Below are 16,377 nucleotides of genomic sequence, written 5' to 3' on the forward strand. Positions count from 1 at the left end.
CAATTGAATATAAGTTGAAAAGGATTTGTTGTATTCTCTTTTTATTTACCATTTACACAACGTGACAACTTCACTGGTTTCGGGTGTTGTTGTATTTCCTGTCAAGTTCACATTAGTGTGGTGCTGGCTTGTTCATTTCATGAGTAAAAAGAAATGTTTTGAACGTGCTCTAATTGGTAACATGAAATGTAATTAATTATATTTATATAGCGCTTTTCTCTAGTGACTCAAAGCACTTTTACATAGTGAAACCCGATATCTAAGTTACATTCAAACCAGTGTGGGTGGCACTGGGAGCAGGTGGGTAAAGTGTCTTGCCCAAGGACACAACGGCAGGGACTTGGGATGGCGGAAGCGGGGATCGAACCTGGAACCCTCAAGTTGCTGGCACGGGCACTCTACCAACCGAGCTATACCTTAAAGAGATATTTGTCATGTCAAAAAAGAACGACGTCATTATTGCAATATCAACTATATCCCGGATGAGGCCTAAAGAGTGGCGTGATGCCCGGTGGGGTACGTTGTGGACATTTTTTTTTTTTTTTTTTTTTTTCCACGCTGCTCGTGCTTCCTCTCCTCCTCTGTCCCCTCCCACCAGCGTCACGCGACTCCACCTGCAGGTGAACACCCCACATGCGGCCTTTGCCTTCTTCGCGGCGCACGCGCACGCGCACACGCCCCCGGTGGGGGGTCTTCTTTTTTTTTTTTTTAGACTGCACGATGGCGCGCTTTGCCGCGAGAAAGAGCCCGTGTGGCGCGCCGTGTCGCGCCGGCAGTGTGCGGACGTGACGGTCGCACGGGAGCATGACGGTTCGATCCGGCGGCAGCTGCGTGGGCGCCAAGGTGAGCTCTCGCGTGTTGATTTCTCTCTGTTTATTTTCAACTTTATGAACAATATTAAACGGAAGATGTCACCCTTAGAAAGACACTTTATTAGGGACACCACTCTACCTTTGCGATTTCGTGGCAAAGATATCGCCACACGTATCGGACACTGTCCGATAGGGATGTGTGCGATACCAGTGCATTTTTCCCGCTTCGATCCGATACCGGCTCAAATTCAGGCTAGTATCGGCGATGACAATCCAATACCGATACCGCATGTGTCTGCTAAAATGGAAAAAAAGAAAAAAAAGTTGCGTGTTTTCTAATAATAACATATCTCGTATGAGAGTTATTTATTTATGTATTTCAAAATATGAAGTATGTTGAGGTAGTGGCATGAAAAAAAAAAAGTTTTTCACCAAGTCCCACCTCAGAAAGTACCACCATGATGACAACATTAAATACAGTAGTGTAGTCGACCTAAGTATTCATTAAGTACCACCATGATAACATTAAAATACAGTAGTGTAGTACCTAAGTATTCATTAAGTAACACCATAATGACATCATAAAATACAGTAATGTAGTAGACCTAAGTATTCATTAAGTACCACCATAATGACATCATAAAATACAATAGTGTAGTATACCTAAGTATTCATTAAGTACCACCATAATGACGACATTAAATACAGTAGTGTAGTAGACCTAAGTATTCATTAAGTACCACCATAATGACCAACATTAAAATACAGTAGAGTAGTAGACCTAAGTATTCATTAAGTACCACCATAATGACGACATTAAATACAGTAGTGTAGTAGGCCTAAGTATTCATTAAGTACCACCATAATGACAACATTAAAATACAGTAATGTAGTAGGCATAAGTATTCATTAAGTACCACCATGACAACATTAAATACAGTAGTGTAGTAGACCTAAGTATTCATTAAGTACCACCATGATGACAACATTAAATACAGTAGTGTAGTAGACCTAAGTATTCATTAAGTACCACCATAATGACAATATTAAAATACAGTAGTGTAGTAGACCTAAGTATTAAGTACCACCATAATGACAACATTAAAATACAATAGTGTATTAGACCTAAGTATTCATTAAGTACCACCATAATGACAACATTAAAATACAGTAGTGTAGTAGACCTAAGTATTCATTAAGTACCACCATAATGACAACATTAAATACAGTAGTGTCGTAGACCTAAGTATTCATTAAGTACCACCATAATGACAACATTAAATACAGTAGTGTAGTAGACCTAAGTATTCATCAAGTACCACCATAATGACAACATTAAAATACAGTAGCATAATAGACCTAAGTATTTATCAAGTACCACCATTATGACCAACATTAAAATACAGTAGTGTAGTAGACCTAAGTATTCATTAAGTACCACCATAATGACCAACATTAAAATACAGTAATGTAGTAGACCTAAGTATTCATTAAGTACCACCATAATGACGACATTAAATACAGTAGTGTAGTAGGCCTAAGTATTCATTAAGTACCACCATAATGACAACATTAAAATACAGTAATGTAGTAGGCATAAGTATTCATTAAGTACCACCATGACAACATTAAATACAGTAGTGTAGTAGACCTAAGTATTCATTAAGTACCACCATAATGACAACATTAAAATACAGTAGTGTAGTAGACCTAAGTATTCATTAAGTACCACCATAATGACAATATTAAAATACAGTAGTGTAGTAGACCTAAGTATTCATTAAGTACCACCATAATGACAACATTAAATACAGTAGTGTCGTAGACCTAAGTATTCATTAAGTACCACCATAATGACAACATTAAATACAGTAGTGTAGTAGACCTAAGTATTCATCAAGTACCACCATAATGACAACATTAAAATACAGTAGCATAATAGACCTAAGTATTTATCAAGTACCACCATAATGACCAACATTAAAATACAGTAGTGTAGTAGACCTAAGTATTCATTAAGTACCACCATAATGACCAACATTAAAATACAGTAATGTAGTAAACCTAAGTATTCATTAAGTACCACCATGATGACAACATTAAAATACAGTAGTGTAGTAGACCTAAGTATTCATTAAGTACCACCATAATGACCAACATTAAAATACAGTAATGTAGTAGACCTAAGTATTCATTAAGCACCACCATAATGACAACATTAAAATACAGTAGTGTAGTAGACCTAAGTATTCATTAAGTACCACCATGATAACATTAAAATACAGTAATGTAGTAGACCTAAAAATCAATTTCTTATATTATTTTCAATGTGTATCATATTTGACACAACCGGTCACAAAATATTATTTTCATGTTATTTTTCACAACAACATACAGTAATACAACACACAAAATTATCTATCACGTTATTTCCAAACATCAAAAGAACATTTGTCATCTTAATCTGCCTGCAGCTGCTCCAGATCACTTGAATTCACATTATTTATCCTTTGCAAAGCGTCTTCAATGTTGTCATTATTTGCATCTAAAAAAACGTACAAAAATTCATCATCATTATGTATTTTTTTAATGGGTTTTATTTTTTTTCTCTCTCATAAAAGTCATGAAGCTATCATTTATTACCACAACACACACCGAGTGATCGCCACAAAATAATACAGTCAATATGTCAATCAATCAATCAATCAATGTTTATTTATATAGCCCTAAATCACAAGTGTCTCAAAGGGCTGCACAAGCCACAACGACATCCTCGGTACAAAGCCCACATAAGGGCAAGGAAAAACTCACCCCAGTGGGACGTCGATGTGAATGACTATGAGAAACCTTGGAGAGGACCGCATATGTGGGTAACCCCCCCCCCCCTATTTTACCTCTAAATATACCATATTGTGTAATGTAAACATTTTATTTATTTGAAACATGTAATCCATGCTATTTATAACACATGACATGTAATAAAATGCCAGTCGACTAATTTAGAGTTAGATGACCTTTTATACCTGCTGTTTCAAATTTGATACACACATTTTTAGCACTGTTTTACTATAAAATATATTATTAAATATTAAGTAATTTCACATTGTATTAACATAGCTGTTCGTACTGATGTTTCAGTAAAAAAAAAAATCATTTTCCTTACCTTATCTCTTGACCATTTAGTGGTCAATTGTACGGAATATGTACTGTACTGTGCAATCTACTAACCCCGTTTCCATATGAGTTGGGAAATTGTGTTAGATGTAAATATAAACGGAATACAATGATTTGCAAATCATTTTCAACCCATATTCAATTGAATGCACTACAAAGACAACATATTTGATGTTCAATCTCATAAACTTTATTATTTTTTTTGCAAATAATAATTAACTCAGAATTTCATGGCTGCAACACGTGCCAAAGTAGTTGGGAAAGGGCATGTTCACCACTGTGTTACATGGCCTTTCCTTTTAACAACACTCAGTAAACGTTTGGGAACTGAGGAGACACATTTTTGAAGCTTCTCAGGTGGAATTCTTTCCCATTCTTGCTTGATGTACAGCTTAAGTTGTTCAACAGTCCGGGGGTCTCCGTTGTGCTATTTTAGGCTTCATAACGCGCCACACATTTTCAATGGGAGACAGGTCTGGACTACAGGCAGGCCAGTCTAGTACCCGCACTCTTTTACTATGAAGCCACGTTGATGTAACACGTGGCTTGGCATTGTCTTGCTGAAATAAGCAGGGGCGTCCATGGTAACGTGGCTTGGATGGCAACATATGTTGCTCCAAAACCTGTATGTACCTTTCAGCATTAATGGTGCCTTCACAGATGTGTAAGTTACCCATGTCTTGGGCACTAATACACCCCCATACCATCACACATGCTGGCTTTTACACTTTGCGCTTAGAACAATCCGGATGGTTCTTTCCCTCTTTGGTCCGGAGGACACGACGTCCACAGTTTCCAAAAACAATTTGAAATGTGGACTCGTCAGACCACAGAACACTTTTCCACTTTGTATTAGTCCATCTTAGATGAGCTCAGGCCCAGCGAAGCCGACGGCGTTTCTGGGTGTTGTTGATAAACGGTTTTCGCCTTGCATAGGAGAGTTTTAACTTGCACTTACAGATGTAGCGACCAACAGTAGTTACTGACAATGGGTTTCTGAAGTGTTCCTGAGCCCATGTGGTGATATCCTTTACACACTGATGTCGCTTGTTGATGCAGTACAGCCGGAGGGATCGAAGGTCACGGGCTTAGCTGCTTACGTGCAGTGATTTTTCCAGATTTTCTGAACCCTTTGATGATATTACGGACCGTAGATTGTGAAATCCCTAAATTCCTTGCAATAGCTGGTTGAGAAAGGTTTTTCTTAAACTGTTCAACAATTTGCTCAGGCATTTGTTGACAAAGTGGTGACCCTCGCCCCATCCTTGTTTGTGAATGACTGAATATTTCATGGAATCTACTTTTATACCCAATCATGGCACCCACCTGTTCCCAATTTGCCTGTTCACCTGTGGGATGTTCCAAATAAGTGTTTGATGAGCATTCCTCAACTTTATCAGTATTTATTGCCACCTTTCCCAACTTCTTTGTCATGTGTTGCTGGCATCAAATTCTAAAGTTAATGATTATTTGCAAAAAAAAAACGTTTATGAGTTTGAACATCAAATATGTTGTCTTTGTAGCATATTCAACTGAATATGGGTTGAAAAGGATTTGCAAATCATTGTATTCCGTTTATATTTACATCTAACACAATTTCCCAACTCATATGGAAATGAGGTTTGCACTAATAAAAGTCTCAATCAATCAATCAAAAAAAGCACTTTATATGTAGAAAGGTTTTGTTAAGAAACCATTCTGAGCCTTATCTTATTTAGTTTTTATTAGATATATGTTGACCACATGAACCCTGGCAATGGACCCTGTATGTTATTGTTATGCTTAGCATTCATGACTGCCTGCTGTTGCACTGATCAGCCTAGTGGTGGCTCACATCCATCACACACACAGCTATTTCTATTTTTGGCCAGAATTATTATAGTGTTCCCAATGTTAAAAGGATAAAGCCATTGTTTACAAATTTGGTAAATAAATAACCAAAACATTTATATTTTGTCGTTTTCTTACTGTACCGAAAATGAACCGAACCGTGACCTCTAAACCGAGGTACGTACCGAACCGAAATTTTTGTGTACCGTTACACCCTTAATATATATATATATATATATATGTATATTTGTTGTTGTTGTTGTTGTTGTTTTATGTATATATGTACAGTATATATATTCTTTAGGTCAGGAAAAAACACACGGAGAAATTGCCTCCATATGTTTTTTCCTGACCTAAGGAATACTCCGGTATTGAGCACTGTTGAACTTCAGGAAAACTCGGATATATATATACATATATATATATATATATATATATATATTTATATATATATATATATATATATATATATATATATATATATATATATATTTATATATATATATATATATATATATATATATATATATATATATATATATATATATATATATATATATATATATATATATATATATATATATATATATATATATATATATATATATATATATATATATATTTATATATATATATATATATAAGGGACAAGCGGTATAAAATGGATATATATATATATATATATATATATATATATATATATATATGTATGTATGTATATGTATATTTATATATGTGTATGTGTATGTGTCTATATATATATATATATATATATATATATATATATATATATATGTATGTATATGTATATTTATATATGTGTATGTGTATGTATATATATATATATATATATATATATAATATATGCATGCGTGTATGTATGTGTATATATCTATATATATATGATTACGCAGGTTGCGTATTATTATAATAATATAATGGGTATTTAACAGCTGAGAAAGACTCCAGCACCCCCCGCGGCCCCGAGAGGGACAAGCGGTAGGAAATGGATGGATGGATGATTATTAATCATTATAATTGGTTATTAAGAGAATGTGAAATTTCAAACTCCTCTCTGAGCTGCCACCTTAACGTGGTAGAGGAGTTTGCGTGTCCCAATGATCCTAGGAGCTATGTTGTCCGGGGGCTTTATGCCCCCTGGTAGGGTCTCCCAAGACAAACTGGTCCTAGGTGAGGGATCAGACAAAGAGCAGCTCGAAGGCCTCTATGAAGAAAACAAGCAAGGAACCCAGATTTCCCTTGCCCGGACGCGGGTCACCGGGGCCCCCCTCTGGAGCCAGGCCCGGAGGTGGGGCACGATGGCGAGCGCCTGGTGGCCGGGCCTGTCCCCATGGGGCCCGGCCGGGCACAGCCCGAAGAGGCAACGTGGGTCCCCCCTCAAATGGGCTCACCACCCATAGCAGGGGTCATAGAGGTCGGGTGCGATGTGAGCTGGGCGGCAGCCGAGGGCGGGCCACTTGGCGGTCCGATCCTCGGCTACAGAAGCTAGCTCTTGGGACGTGGAACGTCACCTTGCTGGGGGGGAAGGAGCCTGAGCTAGTGCGCGAGGTGGAGAAGTTCCGGCTAGATATAGTCGGACTCACTTCGACGCACAGCAAGGGCTCTGGAACCAGTTCTCTCGAGAGGGTCTGGACTCTCTTGCACTCTGGCGTGGCCGGCAGTGAGAGGCGACGGGCTGGGGTGGCAATTCTTGTTTCCCCCCGGCTCAGAGCCTGTACGTTGGAGTTCAACCCGGTGGACGAGAGGGTAGCTTCCCTCCGCCTTCGGGTGGGGGAACGGGTCCTGACTGTGGTTTGCGCTTACGCGCCAAACCGCAACTCAGAGTACCCACCCTTTTTGGATTCACTCGAGGGAGTACTTGAGAGTGCTCCCCCGGGTGATTCCCTCGGGGACTTCAATGCTCATGTTGGCAGCTACAGTGAAACCTGGAGAGGCGTGATTGGGAAGAATGGCTGCCCGGATCTGAACCCGAGCGGTGTTATGTTATTGGACTTTTTTGCCCGTCACAGATTGTCCATAACGAACACCATGTTCAAACATAAGGGTGTCCATATGTGCACTTGGCACCAGGACACCCTAGGCCGCAGTTCCATGATCGACTTTGTAGTTGTGTCATCGGATTTGCGGCCTCATGTTTTGGACACTCGGGTGAAGAGAGGGGCGGAGCTTTCTACCGATCACCACCTGGTGGTGAGTTGGCTGCGATGGTGGGGGAGGATGCCGGACAGACCTGGCAGGCCCAAACGCATTGTGAGGGTTTGCTGGGAACGTCTGGCAGAGTCTCCTGTCAGAGAGAGTTTCAATTCCCACCTCCGGAAGAACTTTGAACATGTCACGAGGGAGGTGCTGGACCTTGAGTCCGAATGGACCATGTTCCGCGCCTCTATTGTCGAGGCGGCTGATTGGAGCTGTGGCCGCAAGGTAGTTGGTGCTTGTCGTGGCGGTAATCCTAGAACCCGTTGGTGGACACCGGCGGTGAGGGATGCCGTCAAGCTGAAGAAGGAGTCCTATCGGGTTCTTTTGGCTCATAGGACTCCTGAGGCAGCGGACAAGTACCGACAGGCCAAGCGGTGTGCGGCTTCAGCGGTCGCAGAGGCAAAAACTCGGACATGGGAGGAGTTCGGTGAGGCCATGGAAAACGACTTCCGGACGGCTTCGAAGCAATTCTGGACCACCATCCGCCGCCTCAGGAAGGGGAAGCAGTGCACTATCAACACCGTGTATGGCGAGGATGGTGTTCTGCTGACCTCGACTGCGGATGTTGTGGATCGGTGGAGGGAGTACTTCGAAGACCTCCTCAATCCCACCAACACGTCTTCCTATGAGGAAGCAGTGCCTGGGGAGTCTGTGGTGGGCTCTCCTATTTCTGGGGATGAGGTTGCTGAGGTAGTTAAAAAGCTCCTCGGTGGCAGGGCCCCGGGGGTGGATGAGATCCGCCCGGAGTTCCTTAAGGCTCTGGATGCTGTGGGGCTGTCTTGGTTGACAAGACTCTGCAGCATCGCGTGGACATCGGGGCCGTACCACTGGATTGGCAGACCGGGGTGGTGGTTCCTCTCTTTAAGAAGGGGAACCGGAGGGTGTGTTCTAACTATCGTGGGATCACACTCCTCAGCCTTCCCGGTAAGGTCTATTCAGGTGTACTGGAGAGGAGGCTACGCCGGATAGTCGAACCTCGGATTCAGGAGGAACAGTGTGGTTTTCGTCCTGGTCGTGGAACTGTGGACCAGCTCTATACTCTCGGCAGGGTCCTTGAGGGTGCATGGGAGTTTGCCCAACCAGTCTACATGTTTTTTGTGGACTTGGAGATGGCATTCGACCGTGTCCCTCGGGAAGTCCTGTGGGGAGTGCTCAGAGAGTACGGGGTATCGGACTGTCTGATTGTGGCAGTCCGCTCCCTGTATGATCAGTGCCAGAGCTTGGTCCGCATTGCCGGTAGTAAGTCGGACACGTTTCCAGTGAGGGTTGGACTCCGCCAAGGCTGCCTTTTGTCACCGATTCTGTTCATAACTTTTATGGACAGAATTCCTAGGCGCAGTCATGGCGTTGAGGGGATCTGGTTTGGTGGCTGCAGGATTAGGTCTCTGCTTTTTGCAGATGATGTGGTCCTGATGGCTTCATCTGGCCAGGATCTTCAGCTCTCACTGGATCGGTTCAGTTCAGAGTGTGAAGCGACTGGGATGAGAATCAGCACCTCCAAGTCCGAGTCCATGGTTCTCGCCCGGAAAAGGGTGGAGTGCCATCTCCGGGTTGGGGAGGAGATCTTGCCCCAAGTGGAGGAGTTCAAGTACCTCGGAGTCTTGTTCACGAGTGAGGGAAGAGTGGATCGTGAGATCGACAGGCGGATCGGTGCGGCGTCTTCAGTAATGCGGACGCTGTATCGATCCGTTGTGGTGAAGAAGGAGCTGAGCCGGAAGGCAAAGCTCTCAATTTACCGGTCGATCTACGTTCCCATCCTCACCTATGGTCATGAGCTTTGGGTTATGACCGAAAGGACAAGATCACGGGTACAAGCGGACGAAATGAGTTTCCTCCGCTGGGTGGCGGGGCTCTCCCTTAGAGATAGGGTGAGAAGCTCTGCCATCCGGGAGGAGCTCAAAGTAAAGCCGCTGCTCCTCCACATCGAGAGGAGCCAGATGAGGTGGTTCGGGCATCTGGTCAGGATGCCACCCGAACGCCTCCCTAGGGAGGTGTTTAGGGCACGTCCGACCGGTAGGAGGCCGCGGGGAAGACCCAGGACACGTTGGGAAGACTATGTCTCCCGGCTGGCCTGGGAACGCCTCGGGGTCCCACAGGAAGAGCTGGACGAAGTGGCTGGGGAGAGGGAAGTCTGGGCTTCCCTGCTTAGGCTGCTGCCCCCGCGACCCGACCTCGGTTAAGCGGAAGAAGATGGATGGATGGATGGATGAAATTTCAACTTCTACCTTGTCCTTAATGTTGTAAACAATCAGAAATATAAAACGGCTAAAATGCGCCAAACATGGATAAGAGAGCAGAGAGTATTTTGCATTTATCCCATCATAAATTGTAATGGATTTAAATTGGGTGTCATTTAGATTTTCTTTATGGTGATTTGCAATTATTTGATAATACCCACAACATTCAATGAGCAGGTTGTGTTATGTTTGACCTTGTGTTGAACTTTTGTGCTGGTTCAATTGTTTTCCCCTGCACCATGACAAGGGAAGGTTGTTTGATTTGGGTCATGGAAGTTAATGCTGTGCAATTAACCACATTGCTGTACAAATACTGGCTACTGACTTGAGTTACTTTCAATGGCCACCAGATGTTGACATACTGGCAGCTATCAGAATGCTGACTCTTAGTATCCATCCATCCATCCGTCTTCTTCCGCTTATCCGAGGTCCGGTCACGGGGGCAGCAGCCTAAGCAGGGAAGCCCAAACTTTCCTCTCCCCAGCCCTTTCGTCCAGCTCTTCCCGGGGAATCCCGAGGCATTCACAGGCCAGCCGGGAGACATAGTCTTCCCAACGTGTCCTGGGTCTTCCCCGTGGCCTCCTACCGGTCGGACGGCGTTCGGGTGGCATCCTGACCAGATGCCCGAACCACCTCATCTGGCTCCTCTCAATGTGGAGGCAGGTGCTTTACTTTGAGCTCCTCCCGGATGGCAGAGCTCTCCCTTAGAGATAGGGTGACTCTTAGTAAGTTCTTTGAAAAAACCTCACCCGGGCTGTAATTCGGACACCCCTTAAAGACGTAGGTTTGACTTATGATGTAGGGTTAAATGTTCCTGTTCTGCAATCCTGTACAATGTTTGTTTAATCTTGAACGTGTTTGTGGTGAAAATGAAAGTTGTGTGATAACAATCAGGAGCAGACCAGTTGTTCCTACAATCGTGTAGCCATCTCTCCATCATAGTCAATATTGTTCACGTATTATCTTTGTAAAGGCAGATTTCTTGAGTTGGATTTACTAACAAAACATGTTTAATGTTTGTCTTCCTCAGCTGGTAAAGCTGACACGTGCGAGACGGTAACCAGAGAGTTTGAGCCAGGATGCGTCTCACGGCGTCACGACTGCGAGGCGTCCCCCCGGCCGTCGCTTTGCTCCTCTCCCTGTGTCTCGGCTTCCCGCCCCGGGCGCTGCCTTGCCCGCCTCGCTGCCTGTGTGCCAGCGATATTATTTGCTGCAGTGCTAGCAATCTGTCAGCGCCGCCCTCATACATCCCCGGCTACACCGCACGCCTAGACCTGAGCCACAACTCCCTCGCCACGCTGCCCGCCGGTTGGACGAACGGGACGTTGGAGCGGCTGGCCACGCTGATCCTCTGCCGCAATCTGATCGAGGGCATCGAGGCGAACGCCTTCGCCGGCACGCCGCGTCTCCTCCACTTGGACTTGTCGTCCAACAAGCTGTCAGCTCTCGACACGTCCATGTTTGCCGGACTCAAGGATCTAAGGGAGCTGCTACTGTTTGGCAACCAGATTGTCCACATCCCTCCCGACTCCTTCAGTGGACTCCCGAGCATGGTCAAGCTCTACCTGTCTGGAAACCATCTGACGTCACTTCCTGTAGGTCTCATGGACCTCAACTGGACCTTCCTGGACCTGTCCTCCAACAGACTCTCCGGTGTCCACGTCCACGCGCTGCTCTCTCGGAGCCGACGTGGCGAGATCTATTTGCAAGGGAACCCGCTGGTGTGCGACTGCGCTTTGCTGGCTTTGCTGGAGTACTGGACGTGGACACGGTATCGTCCGATGATGGACTTTCGAGACGAATACCCGTGCGGCGCCTCGACGCTAAACTGCAGCCTGGATGGCGACTCGGTCGAGGGCGGAAGCTACCAGGTGGATCCTGGGAAGTGGTTGTGGTTGTCGTGTCCCGGCTTTGCGCCGCTTCCTATGAAGGATGCGGTCGTGTTCTGGGTGACGCCCACGACCGTGGTCAATTCATCAACGCAGGACCCCCACGCTCGCCTCGCCATCCTCCCTAACGGAAGCCTGGAGATACGAGGCGCTCTGATAGAGGATTCCGGCTCCTATGCGTGCGTAGCGGCTCGTGGGCGTGACTATGACCCCGACGTGGTCCTTGGAAGTACGAGCGGCGTCGTTTCCGGCGGCTCGGTTTACCGCAGCGGGACTGAGCACTTCAACACGGCGTTCACCACTCTGGCTTCCTGCGTGGTCAGCATCGTCCTAGTGTTGCTCTACCTGTACCTGACGCCGTGTCGGTGCACGGGAAACAGGGGCGGGGCATCGAGAGGGTGCGGCGGGCGAGCTATGATGCTCTGCTCCGACCCCAGAGAAGTAGAGTCGGGACAGAGGAGGTCTAACGGGAAACGGGTGGCGTTCTTGGAGCCCCAAGCGGAGGACGCCGATACCGGTGGTGCGAAATCCCCGGTAACGAGTCACGTGGCCACGGAGGGCATTCTTAAAAACGGAAGCAGGACCGTGGGACAGACCCTCACAGACACGACCCTTGTGGCGTAACGCCATAAAAAACTGTATCACTAAAAACGTAGTCTGCATTTCACTTATATTACGTCGGAATCTGGGATGTAACGATAAACCCTATTCATGTTAGCTGCGGTGAAACTCTCAACAGTTAGTATTACCGTTTTTATTTCAAACGATAGAAAAACCGCGACTGATAATCGCACTTTGATAAATTTGCAGATCGACTGGCGCTAGCTCGCTAGCTTAAATGCTAACATGCCAACATCTAAGACACGGGTTCCCAAACTTGTTCCACTGAGGGCCACAGACTGACAAATCAAAGGATGCGGGGGCCATTTTGGTAGTTTTCACCTAAAAATGTTTTATTTTTGAAGAATTAGAAGATGCAACCTCATTTCGAAGCCAAAGCCGAACTGATATGCTAACTGTTAGCACGCTGGGCAGATAGTGTCGAGTAACAAAAGAATAGGAGCAAAATGGCATGCTTACAGTTAGCATTAAACAGCTACTACGTTAACTAAAATAGCTAGCATGCTATTGTTAGCATATATCAAGTGACTGAGGTGTATACCTACAAAATTAGCATACTAATGTTAGCATGTTAACAGGTAACCAGTACAATATATCTATTTATTTTTTAAGAATTAAAAAATGGAATTTCGATTGACATTTCGTGTGGATGCTAAAGAGTCAAAGCCGAACTGATATGCTAACAGCTAGCACACTGGCCAGATAGCGTCAAATAACAAAAGAATAGGAGTAAAATGAGCGTACAATGGCATGCTTACGGTTAGCATTAAACAGCTACTACATTAAGTAAAATAGCTAGCATGCTATTGTTAGCATATATCAAGTAGCAACATATGACTGAGGTGTATACCTACAAAATTAGCTAAGAAAATAGCTAGCAAACTAACGTTCGCTTGTTAACGGGTAACCAGTACAATATATCTATTTATTTTTTAACAATTAGAAAATGGAATTACGACTGACATTTCATGTGAATGCTGAAGAGTCAATATGCTAACAGTTAGCACACTGGCCAGATAGCGCCAAGTAACAAAAAAATATGAGCCAGATGAGTTAACGATAGCAAATGCTTTCAGTTAGCATTAATGAAATACAAAAATATGAACTTCTAAATACCTACTAGGTTAACTAAAAAAAGCTAGCATGCTTTTGTTAGCATGCTGAAATGCTGACGAATACAACAATTAGCTGAAAAAAAGCTAGCACACTAACATTAACGCGTTAACAGGTAACGAGTACAATTTATATGTTTATTTTTAAAGAATTAGAAAATGGAATTTCGATTGACATTTCGTGTGAATGCTGAAGAGTCAAAGCCGAACTGATATGCTAACAGTTAGCACACTGGCCAGATAGCGCCAAGTAACAAAAAAATATGAGCCAAATGAGTTAACGATAGCAAATGCTTTTTGAAATACAAAAATATGAACTTCTAAATACCTACTAGGTTAACTAAAAAAAGCTAGCATGCTTATGTTAGCATGCTGAATTGCTGACGAATATAACAATGAGCTGAGAAAAAGTTAGCACACTAACATTAGCATGTTAACAGATAACCAGTACAATACATATGTTTATTTTTAAAGAATTAGAATATGTAATTTTGAGGGACATTTCGTGTGAATGCTAAAAAGCCAAAACCAAACTGATATGCTAACAGTTAGCGTCAAGAGAACAAAAATAATATGTGCAAAATGAGCTAACAATCGCATGCTTGCAGTTAGCTTTAACGAAATACCAAATTATAAACTGCTAAAAATCTACTATTTAACTAAAATAGCTAGCATGCTAATATTAGCATGCTAAAATACTGACGAACACATATATTAGTCTGAGGTGTGTACCTGAAAAATTAGTTTGAAATCATAGCATGCTAACGTCATGTACGTCAAGAAAAAAAGCTAGCATACTACGTTAGCATGTTAACAGGTTATTGATATTTATTTTCACAAATTATACCAAATATCAAATTATAAACTGCCAAAAATCTACTATTTAACTAAAATAGCTAGCATGCTGCTAAAATACTAACGAACATATATCAGTCTGAGGTGTGTACCTGAAAAATGTGTTTAAAATAATAGCATGCTAACGTCAAGTACCAAAACATGACAGAGGTATACACCTACAAAATTAGTAGGAAACAAAAGCTAGCAAACCAACGTTAGCATGTTAAACTGGTTATTTATATTTATTTTCACAGAATTTGAAAAATGCAATTTCAGTAGACATTTTGTGTGAATGCTGAAAAGCCAAAACCAAACTGATATGCTAACAGTTAACGTCAAGAGAACAAAAATAATATGAGTAAAATGAGCTAACAATCGCGTGCTTACAGTTAGCTTTAACGAAATACCAAATTATAAACTGCTAAAAACCTACTATTTAACTAAAATAGCTAGCATGCTAATATTAGCATGCTAAAATACTGACGAACACATATATTAGTCTGAGGTGTGTACCTGAAAAATTTGTTTGAAATCATAGCATGCTAACGTCAAGTACGTCAAGAAAAAAAGCTAGCATACTAACGTTAGCATGTTAACAGGTTATTGATATTTATTTTCACAAATTATACCAAATATCAAATTATAAACTGCCAAAAATCTACTATTTAACTAAAATAGCTAGCATGCTAATATTAGCATGCCAAAATACTGACGAAGTCATACATCAGTCTGAGGTGTGTACCTGAAAAATGTGTTTAAAATAATAGCATGCTAACGTCAAGACAGAGGTGAACACCTACAAAATTAGTAGGAAAAAAAAGCTGGCATGCTAACGTTAGCATGTTAACAGGTAACCGGCACAGTATTTATGTTTATTTTTACAGAATTACAATGCTGAAGAGCCAAAGCCAAACTGATGCGTTAACAGTTAGCGCAAGCTAATAAGCATTAGCACAAAGTGATCATTCTATACTGGTGTATTACGGTGCATTCACTGACCGCCAAACAGAGTAGGACGCCACAGTGCCCACCGTAAATAATGCTAGATTTTATTTGCAATTAATAAATAATAAACACAACACAATACATGCAAAATAATCCGTCTGCACCTTCGCCGCCGTGTCCGGGTCCCGGGAGACCTGCTCGCGCCAAAATAATGGCGTCAAGGGCCACACACCAGGGCGTGTTGCAGCACGTTACAACATGCTTGTAACACGCGCGTGTATGTCACGGAATAAGGCGGCGGTGTCCAATGCTCGTTTTTTTTTTGTTTTTTTTATGTATGTGACCAGATTAATGATGTAATTTTACCAAGGTTCGTAACAAATGCATAACATGCAGTCATGTCAAAAATGCTCGTAGACGTCATTGTGACAATGAAGAGTATTTGTGTCTAAATATTGGAGTCTTATTTAAGTTGATTTGAATTATGAAAGTGAATGATAACCTTTGATTAATCATGTGACTAATCATGTGATTAATCATGATTAAACCATATTCAAGCATGTGATTAATATGTTTTTTTAGATATATACGTGTATGTATGTATGTATGTATGTATGTATATACAGTATATACATACACATATAATCATAATATATTACATGCCACACACACACACACACACACATATATATATATATATATA

At 42.5% G+C, this 16,377-nt stretch overlaps 1 protein-coding gene across 1 annotated transcript; it reads left to right on the plus strand.

Annotated features, from left to right (window-relative positions):
• Positions 1-715: 715 nt before the first annotated feature.
• Positions 716-13,361, plus strand: LOC133605803 (amphoterin-induced protein 2-like). Its single transcript, XM_061959106.2, has 2 exons — positions 716-843; positions 11,301-13,361. Exon 2 carries the CDS (start codon positions 11,350-11,352, stop codon positions 12,781-12,783), a length of 1,434 nt encoding a protein of 477 aa, XP_061815090.1. The 5' UTR covers positions 716-843; positions 11,301-11,349; the 3' UTR covers positions 12,784-13,361.
• The last annotated feature ends 3,016 nt before the right edge of the window (positions 13,362-16,377 follow it).

This window comes from Nerophis lumbriciformis, linkage group LG05, assembly GCF_033978685.3.
Source record: "Nerophis lumbriciformis linkage group LG05, RoL_Nlum_v2.1, whole genome shotgun sequence".
Taxonomy (NCBI): domain Eukaryota; kingdom Metazoa; phylum Chordata; class Actinopteri; order Syngnathiformes; family Syngnathidae; genus Nerophis; species Nerophis lumbriciformis.

Bases quoted from the DNA above. Each gene is read 5' to 3' on its own strand.
- LOC133605803 (XM_061959106.2), top strand. From the start codon at position 11,350: ATGCGTCTCACGGCGTCACGACTGCGAGGCGTCCCCCCGGCCGTCGCT.